At 38.7% G+C, this 20,392-nt stretch overlaps 1 protein-coding gene across 4 annotated transcripts in view; it reads right to left on the bottom strand.

The window, feature by feature from the left end:
• Positions 1–20,392, bottom strand: part of Eps15 (epidermal growth factor receptor pathway substrate 15) — a 110,331-nt gene that overhangs the window by 72,939 nt on the left and 17,000 nt on the right. For 3 of the 4 annotated variants that reach the window (XM_036178350.1, XM_036178348.1, XM_036178347.1), the window contains exons 2-6: positions 16,795–16,836; positions 9,890–9,979; positions 8,087–8,134; positions 3,071–3,166; positions 407–472 (exon numbers count right to left, since the gene is read on the bottom strand). In XM_036178350.1, the coding sequence (XP_036034243.1) occupies positions 407–472; positions 3,071–3,166; positions 8,087–8,134; positions 9,890–9,979; positions 16,795–16,836 (342 nt within the window). The remainder of the gene's footprint in view (positions 1–406; positions 473–3,070; positions 3,167–8,086; positions 8,135–9,889; positions 9,980–16,794; positions 16,837–20,392) is intronic. The other variant, XM_036178349.1, reaches the window with a different exon arrangement.

Here is a 20,392-nt window from a genome sequence, read left to right as displayed (position 1 = left end):
AGACCTAGAGCAAGGGAGTAACTTTTCCAAGACGACATTGGCAATGATATTCTATCTTCAATTCAAAGAAATAAAAGTCTGGGGTTGGGGGTTTAGCTCAGTGGTAGAGCGCTTACGCAAGGCCCTGGGTTCGATCCTCAGCTCTGGCCAAAAAAAAAATAGAAAAGAAAAAAGAAAGAAAAGTCTAATGCAGAACAATGTATTTTGAGGGAAGGGAAGGGAAGATTTAAAAGTTGCTACAAAATGGCTACCAGAGCTAAAGCATTACTCAAAATTTTCAACTTCAGTATTTTCCCTGCACTCCTTGAACATGCACATGAAAGTCCAATGCAGAACAATGTATTTTGAGGGAAGGGAGGAAGATATTTTTAAGTAGGAAACAAAAGAAATGAAGAAACTTATTTACCTTTACAGCCCAAGGGAGCTCGGCAAGTGAAGTCCCACTGGTTAGCAAAGGACTGCTGGAATCATGCTAGGCAATAACGAGAACAATGAACTGTTGAGGTCCTCATGCCAGTGATCAATGAAGAAAATGTGTTTTTTCCACTTAAATGTATTTGCGCAAACTGCTAGGTATCAACACTATTTTACTTTCGTTAGACCTTCATCTACTGTCCACTGAAATAAAACCTTTTCCCCAATATTATTTAAGGAAAGCAGACCAGAAAAACTTATTTAGCACTTGTAAGTTACCTGTATATGATACCTACTGGCAGCACATTCAAGTTATTACTTTACCTGGCTCAAGAGACAGGTAAATACATTTGAAAAATCTCGGTATTATACTTAGGCAACAAATACTTATGACAACCCTTGTAAGTCATGTTTAAACAGAGAAATATAGACATTCTCAAAACTGAAGCTAATTTTTTTTTTACTTTATTATTTTATTTTATGTGTATGAGTATTTTGCCTGAATGTATGTATGTCTGTGTACAATGTACATGTCTGGCAACCATGCAGACCAGAAAAGTGTGTTGGATTCCCAGGAACTTGAGTTACAGACAATTTAATCCACCATGTGGGTGCTGGGAAGGGAGCCAGGGTCCTCTGAATGAGAAGCCAGTACTCTTTACTGCTACACCAGCTCTCTGGCTTAATATTCTAAAACATTATGTTTTAAAGAGAAGGGGTAAAACACTTGGCCAGTAGGTGCAAGGCCGTGGGTTTAGCTCCAACAGCACCAAAATTAAATTTAAAATTAAAACAAGAGCCATTAACTTCTGAATAAGTTGGGGTGGGGCTGATAAGCTGTATCATATATAAAGACATTTCCTAAATAATGATAATCAAAATATTATAAAATTGGCACACAGCTAAACAGATCTATAAACAGGAAAACCCAGAAAGACATCAAAATGTGAATGGCAGTCAGGTGGTGGTGGCGGCGGCGGTGGCGGCGCACGCCTGTAATCCCAGCACTCGGGAGGCAGAGGCAGGCGGATCTCTGTGAGTTCGAGGCCAGCCTGGTCTACAAAGCTAGTCTAGGACAGGCTCCAAAGCTACAGAGAAACCCTGTCTCGGGGAAAAAAAAAAGAAAGAAAAGAAAAGAAAAAATGTGAATGGCTTTTAGGTCATCACTGATGTGGCATTTGAAATTGGCAGAATGATTATTCAATACATTATTAATTATATATGATAAGTACCATGGAAGAATTAATTTGAATCCACATTCATACTTCCACCAGAAATAAAAAATATAGAAAAAGAAAAAGTAAGTTTTAGCTTTACAATATGTTTACCTAAAACAATTTCATCATAGGAGCAAAAACATAACCCAGTAAAAGACAAATGACAAATTGGAAGAGTATATTTGCAAATGATATGGGTGGAGAATTAACTTGCTAATTTTTAAAGAACCTCTAGAATTCAGAAAGAAAAAGAATTATTGCTCAAGAAAAATAGTCACAGTCTACAATTAGACATTCTCATAGCGCAACAAAAACCATTCAGTGTCTTAAAACTAATCTATCTCGCCAGACAGTGGTGGCACACACCTTCAATCCTAGTACTCAGGGAGGCAGAGGCAGATGGATCTCTGTGAGTTGGAGGCCAGCCTGATCTACAAAGTGAGTTCCAGGACAGGTTCCAAAGCTACACAGAGAAACTGTCTCAAAAAAAACAAAAACAAAAACAAAAACAAAAACAAAAACAAAAAACAAAAGAAAAAAACCCAAAAAAACCCAAAACCAAACATCAACAACTACAAAAACCTAATCAATCTCACCTATAAGTTAAAAAGACAAATCTAGACACTAACATGCCATTTGTCACCAAGCTGACATGGATCTATAATCTGACAAGAGCATGTGAGCAAAAACACAAGGAAATTGACATGCCAACCAACTGCTGGTAAACGTGAAATCATACATGCAAAAACTCTTAAAGACAATTTCACTTTTGAAAGTTTACAATTATATTTCTACATATAGAAGATGACATAAAATTACTATTTGATGCCACGTTTTTCCTTAAAGAATTATCCACATGCCTATATTGAAATTTATATAAATTTTAGTAAACATAAAGAAATACCATGCAAACATTAAAACATATTCATTTTAAAGGGTATGGAGTCAAATACATAGAATGCTATCATTAGAAAACTAAGGAATGTATATTTATATTTTTTATATGCACATATTACTCTGAAAGACATATACAAAACTAGTCATAGCAGTAGTTACTAAGAAAGAAAATCAGGTAGCTAAGTGACAGGGATTAAAGCAGAAAAACTGATTTCTTTCAGATCATGTGGTATAATTTTTTTGCTAAGTATGAATACTGTATGTGTTTGTGTATGTTTCTGTAAGTAGGATCTCTCACTTGACTCAGAGCTCACTGATTCCATTTGGTTAGCTAGCCAGCTATGCCCTGGAGAATCCTGTCTCACCTCCTGAATTCTGGGATTATAGGCAGGTCACTGTGCCTACCCAGCCTTTTACATGGGCACTAGTGACTGAACTCCAGTCCTCATGCTTACGGGGCAAGCAGTTTACCCAGTGAACCATCTCCCCAGCCTTACTCTTTCCACTTAAATACATCTTACATAAAAAAAATTATTGCTTACAAATCTTGGTGGAGGAACAGCCAGATTCAAGCTACTCAGTGAAACTTCCAGTCCATTCTGGGCACATGCCACAAGCCGCAAAGCAACAAAGAATTCCTGACAAAGAAAAGCATAAACATTAGCTTTTCTCCCAAATCTACTTTCTTTTAAACTTTATGATCTGAAAATGTAAAATAATTCACAATTATTCCACAGTATTATGTAGCAACAAATAAAACAAGATATTTGCTTCAAAAACATTTGCCTTAAATTGAGAAAAGAAACATGTACAAAGATTTTTCTAACATTATTAGTAAAGTAAAAAAATACTTAAACTGTGGTATATGAAAGTAGAAACTGTACAAAATATTCATATTTTAAAGACTATTCAATATCACTAAAAAATGTTGTCTGTTAACTGAGAGGTCTTTGAGTAGGGGAGTCTAAAGTGAGTTAATAACTAACTTATCAAAAGCCATCTCTGGAATGGGACATGTAATTTAGAAATTGGATCAGAAGTACAAGAGTCAATCACCGCTATTCCAGAGGAGCTATAGAAAACTACTGGGCAGCATCTGAAACAATTTTAACTGATGGACTTAAAAATATTTACAAATCAGCCAGGTGTAATGGAACATACTTTTAAGCCCAGCACTCAGAGGCAGAGGCAAGCAGATCTCTGTGAGTTCAAGTCCAGCCTGGTCTAAAGAGTGAGATCCACGACAACCACAGAGAAACCCTGTCTTGACAGACAACAAACAATTTATAAATCTTCCACAAAGGTCCTTGTCTCAATTCAAGCCTAATTAAGTAAGTAATAAATGTAAAGAAGCTCAATTTATTTGTTTTCGGTTGTTCTCAGTTAGATAGGCTTGACAACAGAATGGGTGTTTTGTTCCAGTCGTATTTTTTCCAGTTTTTCAACATCCTAGGACTGTTGCCGATTCAGTATTTCACTCTAACCATCCCCATTCTTACCTATCCTCATCTTACCTATTTCTTCTTACCCTTTGTACCTTTTCTTACTTTTCAAGCTATGTGCTGTATTCCATACATGTCTCTTGAGAGACTCCCCTTGGGCCTGGAAATGTTACTTAATGGTAGAGTACTTTGTCTCACATACATGAGAGACCCTTGTTTTTTATCTCTAGCAACACACAGCGCTTGCTCATGCTCTTGTTCTCTCTCTCTCTCTCTCTCTCTCTCTCACTCACTCACACACACACACACACACACACACACACACACACACACACAGTCTCCCTCTCTCCCTCTTCCTCTCTCTGTCTCATACTCTCTCTATCTCCCTGTCTCACTCTCTCCTTTTCTCATTCATTCTCCCTCACTCCCTCTCTCTCTTTTTTCCTCTCTCTCCTTTTTTTTCATTTACTTAGGAAATTTCTGTGTCATAAGACTTCGACTCTCCCAGTTAGCCTACATCACAAATAACTTCCTAGCTTCTTCATCCTGCTCATTGTCTTAGCTCAGGCAAAAATGATGCTTCAAAGCTCTTCTCCATCTCCAGAGCATCATAAAGCATTTCTACTTCTTCTTTGACCTTCTGTCTGCTCCACTAAGCTTTCAATTGTTTGTATTCTTCAACTACTCTTAAAGAATGAGATCCCACTTCCACACTGTGGATGAGCTCTGAAGTGAAGTAATTCTTCATTAAATTCTAGCTCTGCTACTTGAAACTGCAATGCCATGAGCAATTTAAATAAAATTCTTCCCTAAAAGGAGGACAGTCTAATACTATCCACTTTGCAATATATTAGGGGCAATGAAACAAAACTATTCTGTAGGTAGAAAGTACCAAGTGTCATTTTTGTCATACAGATTCTCGGATTTCTTTTCTTTCTTTCAAAAGATAATCCAAACTGTCTTATCTTTGGGTTGGAGAGATGGTTCAGTGGATAAGTGCTTGCCAAGTAAGAGTGAGGACTGAAGTTCAGATCCCCAGAATGCACATAGAGCTGGATGTAGTAGTACACATTTGTAATCCTAGCATGCTATGACTAGATGAGAGATACGGAAGGGGAACTACAGAAGCTCATGGGCCAGCTAGTCGAGCATATGCAGCTGAAAAACTACAAAGGAATCCCACCTCAATCAAGGTGGAAAGTGAAGGTTGACACCTGACGGTGTCCTTTGATCTCCACATGTGCACATGGGCACATACACAAGAACATGTACACACATTAAACACGCTTTTTTTTTTTAAGTATGCCTTTGCTATAGTTTAGATCTTAAATTTCCCCCTATACACACACCAAGCTCATTTGCTAAAAGCGTTGTCCCTGATGGTGCTACTAGAAGGTGAAGAAACTTTAGAGATACTGGGACCCCAGGCCCTTCCTCTCTTTTTCCTTCTCAGCAGCAGGGCGGTGAGCAAGCTTTCATTCACTGTGCCTTACTGCTTTGATGTTCTGCTTCATCACAGACCCAGAAACAATGTAACCAAATGACTGTAGCTGAAATTTCTGCAACCATTGAGTCAACACAAATCTTTCTTCAAAAAGCAAAACAAAACACTGCCTTCAGTGTAAACCCAAACTTCAATGGCAGACCCATATATCTAACAACCTGGATGTAACAAAGACAACTCAAATTCATTCAATGTGTAGGACTACCAGTGAAGAAATTATTATACTACAACTTCCTAAGAGGAACTACACCTGTCACCTTCACCTCTGCACTTCTGAAGTCTGGCTCTTAACAAACACTTGCTGATTGAGTGGACCATACCCGAGTGCCCATACGTCTTCAGTGTCTTGAACTGGCCCTTCTACCTAGAACCTCCAATGAGAACTACTACAATCTAGTCCTGAAATCCTAATAAGAGACTGGGTATTCTTGAGGCCAGAGAGGATGATTCAATCATTAAAATCATTGGATGCTCTTCAGAGTACATGGGTTTGAGTCCTAGTACCCACTTGGCAGTTCACAACTATCTATAATTCCAGTTCCAGAGGATCAAAAGCCCTCTTCTGACCCCCTGTAGGCACCAGGCACACATGTGGTACACAAACATGCACATACATGCAGGCAAAACATCCATACACATAATTTTCTTATAAAAGAAGCTGGGTATTTTGACTCTATCACTAATTATTATTCTCATCTCTTTTCAGTTTTTGATCTTGTTTTAGCTATGCTCTCAGGGAAAATGAGCTTTACATAGTGGTGCTAAGCAAGAGTATCAGGATATAGCAAACTTCCAAAAAGCCAAACACTAAAGCATACACATGGCATTCAACACCTTCGGCTATAACCAGGTATATTTATAGACTAGAGTGTACTTCGATCCTGTGTACCACTTTTGGTTAACAGGTAAGAAACAAAACCTACACAAGAATTCAGGTTTGATTAGCCCAAAGACTCCCTTCAAAGGTCTGGGCTTATCGATAGTAACATTTACTATTAAAACCAATGTAACTTATGATCTAGTATATTCAAAAAATTTAATTAATACAAAACAAAGGACAAAGTCCGTCTGTAAGAGATATATATTAGCCGGTGTAGTTAGAGTTCTCCTGCCTGGCCCACAGTCAGGACAAATCTCTCTCACCCACCAGGCCCATAGATGCTCAGAACCAACCAAGTAAACACACAGAAACTTATATTGCTTACAAACTGTATGGCCATGGCAGGCTTCTTGTTATCTACTTCTTCTATCTTAAATTAACCCATTTCTATTAATCTATACTTTGCCACGTGGCTTGTGGCTTCCTGGTGTCTTTACATGTTGCTTGTCATGGCGGCAGCTGGCAGTCTCTCTTCCCCCAGCCTTCTTGACCGACTGGACGTGCAGGAACCATAGAAAGGTGACCACTAAACTTTGCTTGACAAAATGGTCCTTCAGGTTCCTGCTTCACAAAGGGAACTGCCAGACATTCTACAGGACACTGAGAGAAATGACCGAGAGACTCTAGTCCTGTGGGCTGAAGACAAATGCCCCAACTTTACAAAGGAACATTAGGTGACTGTCCAGGCTGTCCTGTCTACTCTTGCAAGACTCCTGAAAAATGCTTGCATTCTTCTCCCGGTTCTCAGGTAATACTATATCCTTTTGAGGCCTTTGATGTGGTTGAAGAATAGATAGTTATAATTTCCTCAGTTATGACAAAAGATAAGTTAGATATAAAACCTTAGACTCACAAATATAAGATAGATATCTTCTTTAATATTGTAACTGTAATTCTTGCTTGATAATTGTTTTATTACCTGAAATTTTACTATATAAAAGTTAAAACCCTGCTTTAAAAAAAAAGAAAAGGGTAAGTGCTGTAGGATGTTCTGTATGTCAAATGTGTTGCTCTGACTGGTTAAAATAAATAAAGTGCTGATTGGCCAGTAGCCAGGCAGGAAGGATAGGGTAGGCGGGACAAGGAAGAGGAGAATGCTGGGAACAGGAAGGCTGAGGAGAGGGATACTGCCAGCCGCCGCCATGACAAGATGTAAGGTACTGGTAAGCCACGAGCCAAGTGGCAAAGTATAGATTAATAGAAATGGGCTAAATATAAGAGTAAAAGCTAGACAATGGTAGGCCTGAGCTAATGGCCAAGCAGTTTAAATAATATAAGTGTCTGTATGATTATTTTATATGTGGGTTGTGGGACCGCTGGGGTTTGGTGGCACCTGGAGAGAAACTCTCCAACTACAAGCCGGGTGGTCGTGGCACACACCTTTAATCCCAGCACTTGGGAGGCAGAGCCAGGCGGATCTTTGTGAGTTCAAGGCCAGCCTGGTCTACAGAGTGAGATCCAGGATAGATGCAAAGCTACACAGAGAAACCTTGTCTTGAAGAAAAGAGAGAGAGAGAGAGAGAGAGAGAGAGAGATTTTATATAAAAGCTTCAGTAAAACAGTGTCACCAAACTTTAGCATTCAGATAGCTAAATATTCAGTAGTTAAAAATACTTTCAATGTTAGGACACATGGTCTTAAAAAAACTAATTTTGAGCTTAAAAATAAAAATCTGCTACTTTTTATTTCAAATTAGAGAGAGAAAAGCCTCATCTGAATCTCTTAATCTTACTTGTTTGTTCAGGACACCTTTGCCATCTGTGTCAGCTAAATCCCAGATCTGAAATGTAAGAGTTAAAAGAATCAATTTCTATATATACTTTTAAAAAGTCTTTTAAAAGATAAATTAAATCCCTGTAATTTATAACTTCATGATCTGTGTAAACAAATCTAAGAATCATTAGAAATTATTCAATGCAACTCTTTCACAAAGACATGAAAGCCTAGGATAAGAGATCTGGCCCAAGAACATTAAAGGAATGAGGGAAAAATTAAACCCAAGTTCCACCTTCTAGTCAAATGCCCTTTTCAACTAGCCCAGAGTTTAACTGTAAGTCAAATGCTGTCTACTGAAATGTACTACCCTGATTTTGATTCTTATTAAGATGAATTTTTTTCCTATAGAGGGTTAATGTTTATCTATGAATTTGAAACTATTAGTATTGATTATTTTTTAAGATTTTTATTATGTATCAATATCATGCATAACAACCTGGCAAGAGCGGGGCTTTCCACCTCTTTTCTTTCTAATCCCTCACTCTGCTTTGTACATTAAACAGAGGCACCTTTACTGAGGAAAAAAGGATAGGTCCAACTGTTTGAGTGGGTAGCAATGTTCCTACTCTACACTGTACCTCCCCACAATACTCAAGTGTACAATTACTTTCTCATTTCACCCTAGTCAAAAGTGATGCTTCTAAAATGCTCAACAACACTTTAATTTCTTTAACTTTCTTATTTATCTTTGTGTCTTTCACATCATGTATCTCTATCCCATTCATTTCCCTGTCCCTTCATATCCATCTATATCCTTACAACTTTACCCCCAAAATAAAATAAAATAAAATTTAAGAGTAAAAAGAAAAAAGAACAATCAATCTTGTCATGGAAGCTGCAGTGTGACACATTGAGTCACACACTATACCCTTTAGTCCATATATCTGTACTTGCAAGTGCTCATTGCCAAGAATTGTTGGACTGGTTCGAGGCCTCTGGTTTCTGCTGCACTGTCAATGCTGGGCCCTCACTGGGACTTCTCTTGGTTATCCTGCTGTTGCCCTGTGTCATGGGAATGCTGCAGTTGGATCTGCAGGACTGGTCCCTTCACATGCTCCAGCAGATCACAGATGGGGTAGATGCTGGCGAGGGCCAACTCATAACCCTGGTTCTAGGCCTGGGTAGTTGCGGGGTTGTTCAGTCTTCCAGCTCTCCCTTGTCCTCACCACCAGGGCAAGCTTTCCTGAATTGTGGGGGTGAACAGGGGCGGGGCCACTTCCCCCACCTTCACATCCTCAGATCTGTTCTCCCACAGCTACACCATCAGGGCCAGCCCTACTGTGTTGCTCAGGTGTGGTGTAAGGGCACTCTCCCTAGTGCTGCAGCTGGCGAGGGGCAGAGACAGCTCTGCCACTCTTATGACCACAAGGCCAGCTCTCCCACCTGCCTCAGGCGTTAATGAGTGGGGGTGGGGGAGGGGAGGGTATCCCCCCCCCATGCTGCCACATGACATATGAGCAATGGGGACAGCTCTCCCATGCTCACACCTTCCGGGCTGGCTCACCCACACCTCCACCAGTGGGGTTGGCTCTATTGTGCTGCCCAGGCGAGGTACAGGACCTGCTCTCCCGAGTGTTGCAGCTGGCATCACCTTAATTTTCAAGAGGATAATTCACTACACCACAACTCCAATCCCATTACTACAACTGCTCCTATGACTCAGTTCTAACTTGTTTCTTGATTGTATCCTGAATTTATCTGCAGTTCTACTATGCTTCTCCATATTCATTATAATCTAGTTATAATAAGCACATCCTACCTTTCCGAGAATCAAGTCTGGAAGCCCGGATTTTTTCAGGAATGCAGCAGCATCTGAAGCCAACACCCTTCCAGTATGGCCTGTGTCAACCTGAAAAGACAAGAAACAGGAAACTGACAATAAAACACAAAATCAAAATTATACCACTTCTCCATCTCTCCTCCTAATTTATGAATTGGAACCAGAATCCTTCTGCTAACAAGAGCAAGGTCCCTGCAGAGCCTCCTAAGTACGGTACCATCTACACAGTAGTCAATTTGCAAAACAGTTTATCATGTCTATTATACAAGTAAAAAACAAGCTCAGGAAAAGCAAGGGAGTAGAGTCAGAACGTGAACACAGATCTTCTAACTCCACATTTTTATGGTTGTCATTTAAATGCCAATATAAGAAAAAAATATTTCCTAGAAGTCTTCTGACAACTGGAATAGCTGAATATGATCTGACTCTTCATATAATTTTAGGTTAACTTCTGCTTTTATATCTCCTCTTAGAAATTATAATGCTTAAGAAAAATCAAAGCAGTATCAGCTTTGATAAGTCATAACAAACTTTCTGTAGTACACTAAGGGGAATACATCATTCTGACTAACGGGGACTTATCCTTTAAGACAGAATGAGGCCACCACAAACAAGAGGAGAGGAAAACCTTGTTTTTGTAAAGACTTCCTAGCTTTCTATTTGTAAATATGAAAAGTAAATCTTAAAAGTCCCGGGAAAGGAAATATTATACTAGGATATTCATGAACTAGCTGTTTCTAGTTTAGTAAAGAAACTAAGTTTACTGTAAACACATGAAGTAGTCACACAGCCCAGTCCCAGAAAGAAGAAAAGAAAAAAGCTCTCAAGGGCAAGAACAGGCCAAATCAGGCACTCAGCAAGAAACAAAGACCTGCCTGATCCTTCAGTTTTGGGGGAAGAAGGAAGTACAGAAGTATCAGGAATATGCCTCTAGAATTCTCCAGAACTACTTTTCTTTATCCACTTCCTGATCATGGTAGGAAAGGAACATTCACACCCAGCATAACCTAAGTATCAATGCGCTCAGAGTAAATATAGACTGAATTAATTATTTACATACTGAATCCTAACATGGAATCTTATCTTCTATTCTTGCAGTCATGGTAACAAATTAAAAACATCCATTTACATTCATCTACAGGCAGTTTCTACAGTCCTTTGATTTCTGCAAAAGACTGCTATAAACTACAAACTAGAACTGATGTCTTCAACAGGGGTTGGGGATTTAGCTCAGTGGTAGAGCGCTTGCCTAGCAAGCGCAAGGTCCTGGGTTCGATCCTCAGCTCAAAAAATAAAACAGAGTTCCATAGCCTCACAAAGGACTTTAAATTTCAACATTTGAAAAATAGACTTCTGGGCTGAGAATACAGCTCAGTGGTAGAGCGCTTACTCAGCATATATGAAGCCTTATATTCAATTTTCAGTACAGTAAAAGAAAAGGAATAAAAAGCAGACAAATTGGCACATACCTTTTTAACAATTATGTATGTGTTGTTTTGCCTGCACATAGGTCTATGTATCATATATGTGCTCAATGACCACAGAGGCCAGAAGAGGGTAGTGGGATCCCCTAGAGCTGGAGTTACAGATGGTTTTCAGTAACCACGTGGGTGCTAGAAATTAAACCCAGGTCCTCTGGAAAAGAGAGCCTGTATTCTTAACCACTGAACCATCTTTCCAGTCCCAGCATATGCTTTTAATCCCCACACTTGGGAGGAGGAAAGAGAACTGGGAGTTCAAGACACACTCCCTTTACACAAGTTTCAAGGCTAGTCTGGGCTGCATAAAATCCTGTCTCAATAGCTGGGCATAGTGGGTGTGCATGCCTTTGATCCCAGCACTCCAGAGGCAGAGCAGAGGCAGAGCAGATGCAGAGAGATCTCTGAGTTCAAGGCCACCCTGATCTACAGATTGGGTTCCAGAACAACCAGCCAGGGATACACAGAGAAACGCTGTCTCAAAAAAACAAAAGAGAAAAAGAAAAAAAGATCCCATCTCAAAACAGGAAGAAAAAGACTTCTGGTAATAACTTCTGGTAATAACATCACCGAAAGAACTTTTAGACTAGATTAGTAAACTTAATGAGGCTTTGAGCTTCCTCTCAGCCCAGAAGCTGATCTACTACACAAAAACAAACTCCAGACACAAGACAATCAGAAAAGATCACACAGGACTGAACAAATTGTTTAAACTTAAATGGTGCCTGTTACTTGGAATGTTACTGAGATTTTTATTTTTCAGGCATTAGAGGTTGAACTTAAGGTCTCCTACATGCATACACACTATGATGAGTATACACTGAGCTGTATTACCCAGTCCTCTACTGGTGTGACTTTATTTTTATTTTTTAAAAGATCAGGTCTTACTATATTGTCCAAGCTAACTCTGAACTACCTGGCTCAACTGAGCCTCCTGCCTCACATTTTTTTCCTTCTTTTCCCTTCTTTTTCTGTTATTTTGAGGGTTGGTGGGAGGAGGTTCTTTATAAATAAAAAAAAATTTAAATTATTTCTGTGTGATGGGGGCAGGGGCATGGCATGTATGTAGAGATCAGAGGACAGCTTTTGAGAGTATGTTTTTCAGTACCTTTGCCTATACAGTCATCTCAGAAGTCCTTCCTCCTATTGTTTGTTTGTTTGTTTGTTTGCTTACTTCAAGGGTACCTCCTAACCCCATTTCTACTTCCCAAGAGCTGGGATCAGTTTCACCACCATGCCCAACTCTTTTTACAGACAGAGTCTCACTGTGTAACTCAGGCTAGCCTCAAATTCATGACTTCCCTGCCTCAGCCTCCTGAGTGGTGAGATTACAGACATCATGCCCTATGGTTCAAGTTCTATTTGTTTTGTTGAGATAGTGTGTAGTGGATATTTGTTCTATCTATGACCTTGAAGTACCTGCCCCTGGGGCATGGCTCAGAGCTACCCTTAAGACCTGAGACACGTACACCCTCCGCCCTCTCTTTTCTCCCTGTGGGCTTGGATGCTGAAATGGACCAGGCAGAAGAACAACACTGGACTGTACCTCAGACTTCCAGGACCCTATGATAAATCTCCCATGCTGTAGTGAGTCTTCCTCCCTACTAAATTCCTTTACCCTTTAAGCAGACTCCATGGATTTCTCACAATAATAGTGTTTTATATATGTAGACCAAGCATGCATCAAACTCCAATGTAACTGAAGATGACCTGAATGACCCTCCTGCCTCAACATCCCAAGTTCTAGGATCACAGGTGTGTACTACTACAATTGCCTAGGGAAACCTTAAGGATATCATTCATCATCCTCACCCCCACTTCCCAGTGCTTGGGACAGAACACAGGGCTTTGTGCATGTTAAACAAACAGTCTACCAATAAGGTATACCCCAAGTTCAAAATGTAAAAAAAAAAAAAAAAAAAAAAAAAAAAGTACTTTCTTTTTCTTCTTAGGCTATATCAATACTTAATTAGTAGGCTCCACTATTGTAAACTGAATAAAAAACATTTTCCAATATGACCTGACTTCTTTGACCCATCAGAATACCAAAACAGTAATTTTACTGAAGACTACTTTTTATGACAATATAATCACAAAGATTCAACAATTTCTTTGGCTTTTTAAAAAGATATAATTAATTAAAATAATCAAGTGTACAACACAACACCATATTTAAGAACAATTCTCTTTTTTTTCTAATAGAACAAGTTATCTGTAAAGAATAGTGACATGATTGATATGGAGTCAACATCTATATAAATCTCTCCTAGGCCGGGCAGTGGTGGCACATGCCTTTAATCCCAGCACTCGGGAGGCAGAGGCAGGTGGATCTCTATGAGTTCGAGGCCAGCCTGGTCTCCAAAGCGAGATCCAGGAAAGGCGCAAAGCTACACAGAGAAACCCTGTCTCAAAAAACAAAAAACAAAACAACAACAAAAAACAAACCTCTCCTAGAATGACTGGGATAGGTGGAGAAAAGAGATGGCGCCGTCAGGAAAGCACTTATCTTACAAGCATTAGGACCTGAATTCCAACATCCCATTTTGGATGCCCAAAATGCTTTAAAACTCAAGTTTGGATCCCCAGAACTCAAGTAAAAGACTGGGTAAGGTGGTAACCTGCAATTCTAGCAATGGTGAGATAGAAGTCAGAAACAGGTAGATCCCAGGAGCTGAAAAGCCAGCTTAGCTTAGACTATTTGGCCAAAAACACAGGCCAGCAAGAGAGACCTTGTCTCAAACAAGAGGTGGAGGGCACCTGTGTAAAGACACTTCAACTTCTATGTGCACACACATATATGTATGTGTACACACACACACACACACACACACAGAGAGAGAGAGAGAGAGAGAGAAAGAAAGAAAACTGGCCTACTATCCAGTTTTATAAAGTCCCACCATCACAGGTAGTAAAATACGTGTTTTAGCTAAGAACTTTGGCATATCTGAGGAAAACAATTCTAATTCATATATACAACTGGAAAATATGGTGGAAAGAATTTCCAAGGTTTAGACACTAGCCTAAAGCCCAAAGAACAAATAAGAAAAGTTTAAAAGTTCAAAGAGCAGGCATGAAGCCAGGCATAGTGATAAGCGCCTGTAACCCTAGCACTTGAGACCAACAGGTAGGAGGATCAGCAGTTCAAGGCCAGCTTCTGCTACACAGCAAGCCTGGGGCCAGCTTAGGCTACAATGACACCTTGTCCCTACCCCTTCCAAAAAAGATTTCAGGCATTGTGGTACATGCCTACAATCCCAGCACAGGGGAGGCCGAGGAAGGGGGACTTAAGAGTTTAAGGTTACATAGCAAGACCCTGTCTCTAAGACAAAACAGAAAATATAATCAACACTGGCATGGCTGCCCACTATAACCTAGCACTTGAGAGCAAAGGCAGGAGAATCAGAAGTACAAAACTATTCTCAACTACATCATGAGTTTGAGTCCAGCTTGAAAGCTTATCTCAAAAAGACGAATTTAAAAAAAAAAGCATAAAATCAAATTGAGCATGGTGGCATATACCTGTAAACCCAGTATGAGGATGAGACAGAAGGATGACTTGAGCCCTGAAGTCCAAGACCAGCTTGAGCAACACAGGTTCTTAAGAACCATATTCTTGGGCTGGAGAGATGGCTCACAGTTAAGAGCACTGGCTGCTTTTCCAGAGGACCTGGGTTCAATTCCCAGCACCCACATGGCAGCCCTCAATTGTCTATAACTCCAGTTTCAGGAGACCTGACACCTTCATACCAATACACATAAAATTAAATTAAATTAATTATTTAAGAAAAAAAACACACTCTTAAGAAGTATATATACAATTTAAAATAAAAAATGCTATCAGATTCTACAAATTTTTAAGAATTAGACTTAGAAGCTGCTAAGTAGTATATAGTCCTAGACTTGCAAGCCAAAACCAAAGGGATCTCTATATTGGCTAATTGGTATTTGCTAAAATGACATAGCCAGCCAAGCCAAATAAGACCAGTCTTTTCTATAATTTACAAATTTTCTGTGAAAGAAATCAAATACACAGAAATGAAGCTGGACATGGTAGCAAACACCTGTAATCCCAGCACTTGGAAGATAGAGGCAGAAATGACTGGAAGTTCAAGATCATCCTCGCTACTTAATGAGTTCAGGACCAGCCTAGGGTGCATGAATTTGTCTCAAGAAATTAAAAAAAAAAAAAAAAAAAAAAAAAAAGGACACAAAGAAAGAAATGAGCAATTGAAACCATCTAGAACACCAGGACATTATCTGATCTAAAATATGTATTCCTGATTAGCTCTTTAATAGAGCTTTCAAACTCTGTTGAATGAGAAATTAAATTACAGGATACTGTTAGCAATGCAATGATTCCTGTCCACACAAATGCAAATGCATTTTTTTCTAGCTGACTATGAATCACTGCAATTCATATTCTCATTTTCATTTTCAATATTTTTTGAGATTGGGTATTACATAGCTCACACTAGCCTCCAACTCATGTAATCCAGAATGATCTTGAACTCTTGATCCTCTTGCTTCTTCCACTAAGTGCTAAGATTCACAAATATTATCACAACTGGTTTTTGTATTCTTAATTTTATATCTGAATGTTTCCCTGGCCAATTAACAAAATGCTTGATACATGTTTTGTTTGGTTGGTTTGTTCTTTAGTGCTGGGAATTAAACCTAGGGCCTTGTATGTGATGAACACATAATCTACCAAAGAGCTACACCCTTAGCCCCATGCTCACTTAATGTGTGTGTGAGCCAGGTTTTCATCTGTAAAACGTATACTTTAGTATGTCTTTAAAGCAACCTGAGGTAGGTGTAATGGTACATACCAAAATCTCAGCACTAGAGGCTGAGGCAGGAGGACTCTAACAAGTCTAACACAAAACTGGACTACATAGTGAATGCCAGGCCAGCCAGACATGGAGCAAGAACCAAACCACCAACTAAATAAATAAACAAACAAATGACCATAAAAGTTATTTTAAATAAACGACACATAAAAGTTATTTCTATTTGGCTTATATATTAATTAGGTATTTACATCTGAATGAATATATCTAATGTTCTACAGATTTTTTTAAACACAGATATTAAGATAATTAAGTTCCCTTTCATTTTTCTGAGAGCTAATATCTAGTGTTTGGTGTGTACCTGTAATCTCAGCACTCAGAAGACTAAGGTAGGATTATGTATAAAGGGCCAGCAGAGACCATCTAGCAGAGATCATCTAGCAGGGCCTCTCAAGACAAAAACAGTACCAAGTCCTCAATGTTAGAGGCTAAAGCCCACAAAGTTGGATCATGACTCATCAAACTTACCTAGTGACTGCTCATCTACATGCATATAATCAGCAATTGAGAACATAGTTTGTGCTTAATTCAGAATACAAATATAACAAAATCTTACCTGTCTATAGTATTTTTCATATACAGGATTCCCACTTGACAACTAAAATAAATAATAAATAGCAATTATGTTTTATTCAATAATTCTGTGTGATACATTTGGGACTTATTCAAAAGATATTTGAGAAACAATAACAGAAAGATAAAAACATCCCTCATTTCAGGAAGTTGTTTTTTTTCTTCTTCTTCTTTGGGGACAAGGAGGAGAATAAATAAACACAGTCACAAGAATTACAAAAATTCAGAAAAACAAGAATCTAAGGTTTTTGCTCATGCATACATAATTCTACCCAGAAACCCAATACATAACAAAAGTCAATTTAAAGCTCTCTTCAAAATGTACATCCTCTACCCAAGTATCCACAGTACATAAAAATCAATTAAAAAATCTACTTCAATAATCAATAAAGGGGTAGGAATGCAATACAGTAAGAAAGTGCTTGCCTAGTATGTAAAAAGGCATAATTGTGACCACAGTACCACAACAAACAACCTGGGGCACACAAACTGGTGTACTGATGACGATCTGATGTCATCAGATCTGAATTGCTTATATGCAGGCAGTGCCACTCACTTCACACCCCAGTTCAAAGGGTTCCTTGTTCAATTGATGAACATAATAGCTCATCTGAAAGGCAGCTCAAGAATATCAATGCTCAAAAGCTCAGGTTTGCCTGTACAGGAATATGGAAGAATGTTCAGTACAAAGAAGGCATCTAAGAGGCTTAAGGGATGACAGGACAGCAGGAACTTAAAATTATGGAAAGAAGAAAAGAGGGTGAATCTACTTAGAGATAACATGCATGCATGCATGCAATTAACCAAGTTCAGCTACATCTGTACAAACTAGGAAGAAGTATAGACATGGTGGCACATCCCTGTGTATATGGTTGTGACCAGTCCGACCGATAAAGCAAGACCCTGTCTCAAATACACACACACACACACACACACACACACACACACACACACACACACACACACACAGAGAGAGAGGGGGGGGGTGAACAAGAAATAACAGTGTAGCATTTTGTAGAGGACAATTAATAAAGGGCCTCAGTAAAGAAATAAGGATACAAAGGGAGACAAAGAGTGATTATTTGGCCGGATGGTGGTGGCCCACGCCTTTAATCCCAGCACTCAGGAGGCAGAGACAGGTGGATCTCTGTGAGTTCGAGGCCAGCCTGGACTACAGAGTGAGTTCCAGGAAAGGCACAAAGCTACACAGAGAAACCCTGTCTCGAAATTAAAAAAAAAAAAAAAAAGTGATTATTTGTGCATGTACATGTGTTTATGTAAAGATAGGAAGTAACTTAGGCATAATTTTAAATGATCCAGTTGAGGATCTGAGTGTCGGTGAAGACAGAAAAGGAGGAGATATGATTTAAGGAAGATTTGACAGTACTTACTAAGGGGTGAGGGAAAGGAGGAGCATGGGTAGAAATACATGAACACAGTGTAGAGTATATACTGTGTAAAAATCAATATATAGATATATTATGTATATACCAACTACATATCCTGTAGTTTCTGCTTCCCCCAAAAAAGTTTTGGTTTGGTTTGATTTTTTGAGACAGTTTCTCTCTGAAACAACAGCCCTGGCTGTCATGAAACTCTCTCTGTAGACCAGGCTGGCCTCCAATTCAGAGATCCACCTGCCTCCACCTCCCGAGTGCTGGGATTAAAGGTGTGTGCCACTAATTTCAGAGGTCACTTGTCAGAGAATCAGGATACACGCTCCGGTTTTCCCTACTCCAAGCATCATGGTGCTTCCTAATATGTCCATGGATTGTGCAGTAGAGTCATGATTCATTTTGTTTTCCTAGCAGCTCATTGCGCTCATTACTATTTGTCTCAGATTTCTCATTTTAAAAATGAACTATTATTTATCATTACACTGAAATACATTAATATAAACCAGGATGGACTTAGTATATTTTCACTGTATACTAACTCCTAGCCAAGGTATCTGCTAGTAGAGCTTAAGTATTTTAACATCTTAAACAATTGACATTTCAAAGACAAGTGATAATTCTATTTTACTGTCCTGATTAGAAGAATACCCTCTTTTCCAAAAAAAAAAAAAAGTAAAAAAAAAAAATTTTTTTTTTTTTACTCTTTGCTTTTTGGAGGCCCCACCACCCAGCTCCCAAATAAATACACACACAGACATTTCTTTCTTATAAATGCCCAGCCTAAGCTTCGCTTATTTCTAGCCAGCTTTTCTTAAATTATCCTGTCTATCTTTTGCATGTGGGCTTTTATCTTTTTCTATTTCTGTATTTCTTTACTTCTTTCTCCGTGGCTTGCTGTGTAGCTGGGTGGCTGGCCCCTGACAACCTTCCCCTTCTTCTCTTGCTCCTCGATCTTTTTCTCCCGGATTTCTCCTCTTATTTATTCTCTCTGCCTGCCAGCTCTGCCTATCCTTTCTCCTGCCTCACTAATGGCCATTCAGCTCTTTATTAGACCATCAAGTGTTTTAGACAGGCAAAGTAACACAGCTTTACAGAATTAAACAAACACAACATAAAAGAATTCAACACATCTTTGCATCATTATACAAATATTCCAGCATAAACAAATGTAATATATCTTAAATTAATATTCCACAACAAGTAAATTACTACACAGTCTGAAAATACACTTATAGTTTTCAGTTTCTCTCTGTAGGTCTGTGAGTGTGAGGCTGTATTATATGCATACAGTTTTCCCCAAAGACTGGCACATCATGTCTGTTCTTGCCATGTCTTTTCATTATTATAATGGAGGGGCTAGCCAGGGAATATAGACAAAAAAAGAAATAAATGTCATCCAGACTAGATGATGTAAAATTATCCCTATTCACAGAGAACAAGATCTTCATAAGCAAAGAAGTAAAGAATCCATTAAAACAGTTATCAAGGTTGTAAGACATAAAAAAATCAATATATAAAAGTGATCATATTTTATGCACTTGCAGAAAATTTGAAAATAAAATAAGGAATCAATTCCATTCACACTAGCATAAAAAAGAATAGCATATTTAGGAGTAAATTTAGTAACTATAAAACACAGTCTGAAAAACTATAAGATACTGTTGAACAAAACATTAAAAATATATAAATTTCTAAAGGTAAACTTTAAAAATTCTTTCTAATGTGGTGGCTCATGCCTTTAATCCCAGGCAGTACTCAGAAGGCAGAGACAGGCAAATCTGAGTTCGAGGCCAGCCTGTTCTACAGAGTTCCAAGACAGCCAAAACTACACAGAAAAACTCTGTCTCAGTGTGTGTGTGTGTGTGTGTGTGTGTGTGTGTGTGTGTGTGTGTATAATATGAAAACATCCTGTGTTAATGGATTAGAAGTGTTAACATTGTTAAGATGGCAAAACTTTTCAAACTCATCTACTGATTCAATGCAATTCCTAGGAGAAGCCCAGTCAACATTTTATAGAGCTAATTCTAAAGTTCATGCAGAGTTTCAATGAATTCAAAATAGTCAAAATATTCCCAAATAAGACAAAGAGAAGTTAGATGTCTAACGCATCTCAATTTCAAAATTCACTATAAAACAATTATTTCTCAAGACATTACACTGTACATGGATAGAAAAAAAGATGAA

The sequence above is a fragment of the Onychomys torridus genome, chromosome 2 (assembly GCF_903995425.1).
Source record: "Onychomys torridus chromosome 2, mOncTor1.1, whole genome shotgun sequence".
Lineage (NCBI taxonomy): Eukaryota > Metazoa > Chordata > Mammalia > Rodentia > Cricetidae > Onychomys > Onychomys torridus.
This window is presented reverse-complemented; position numbering and strand designations above follow the sequence as displayed.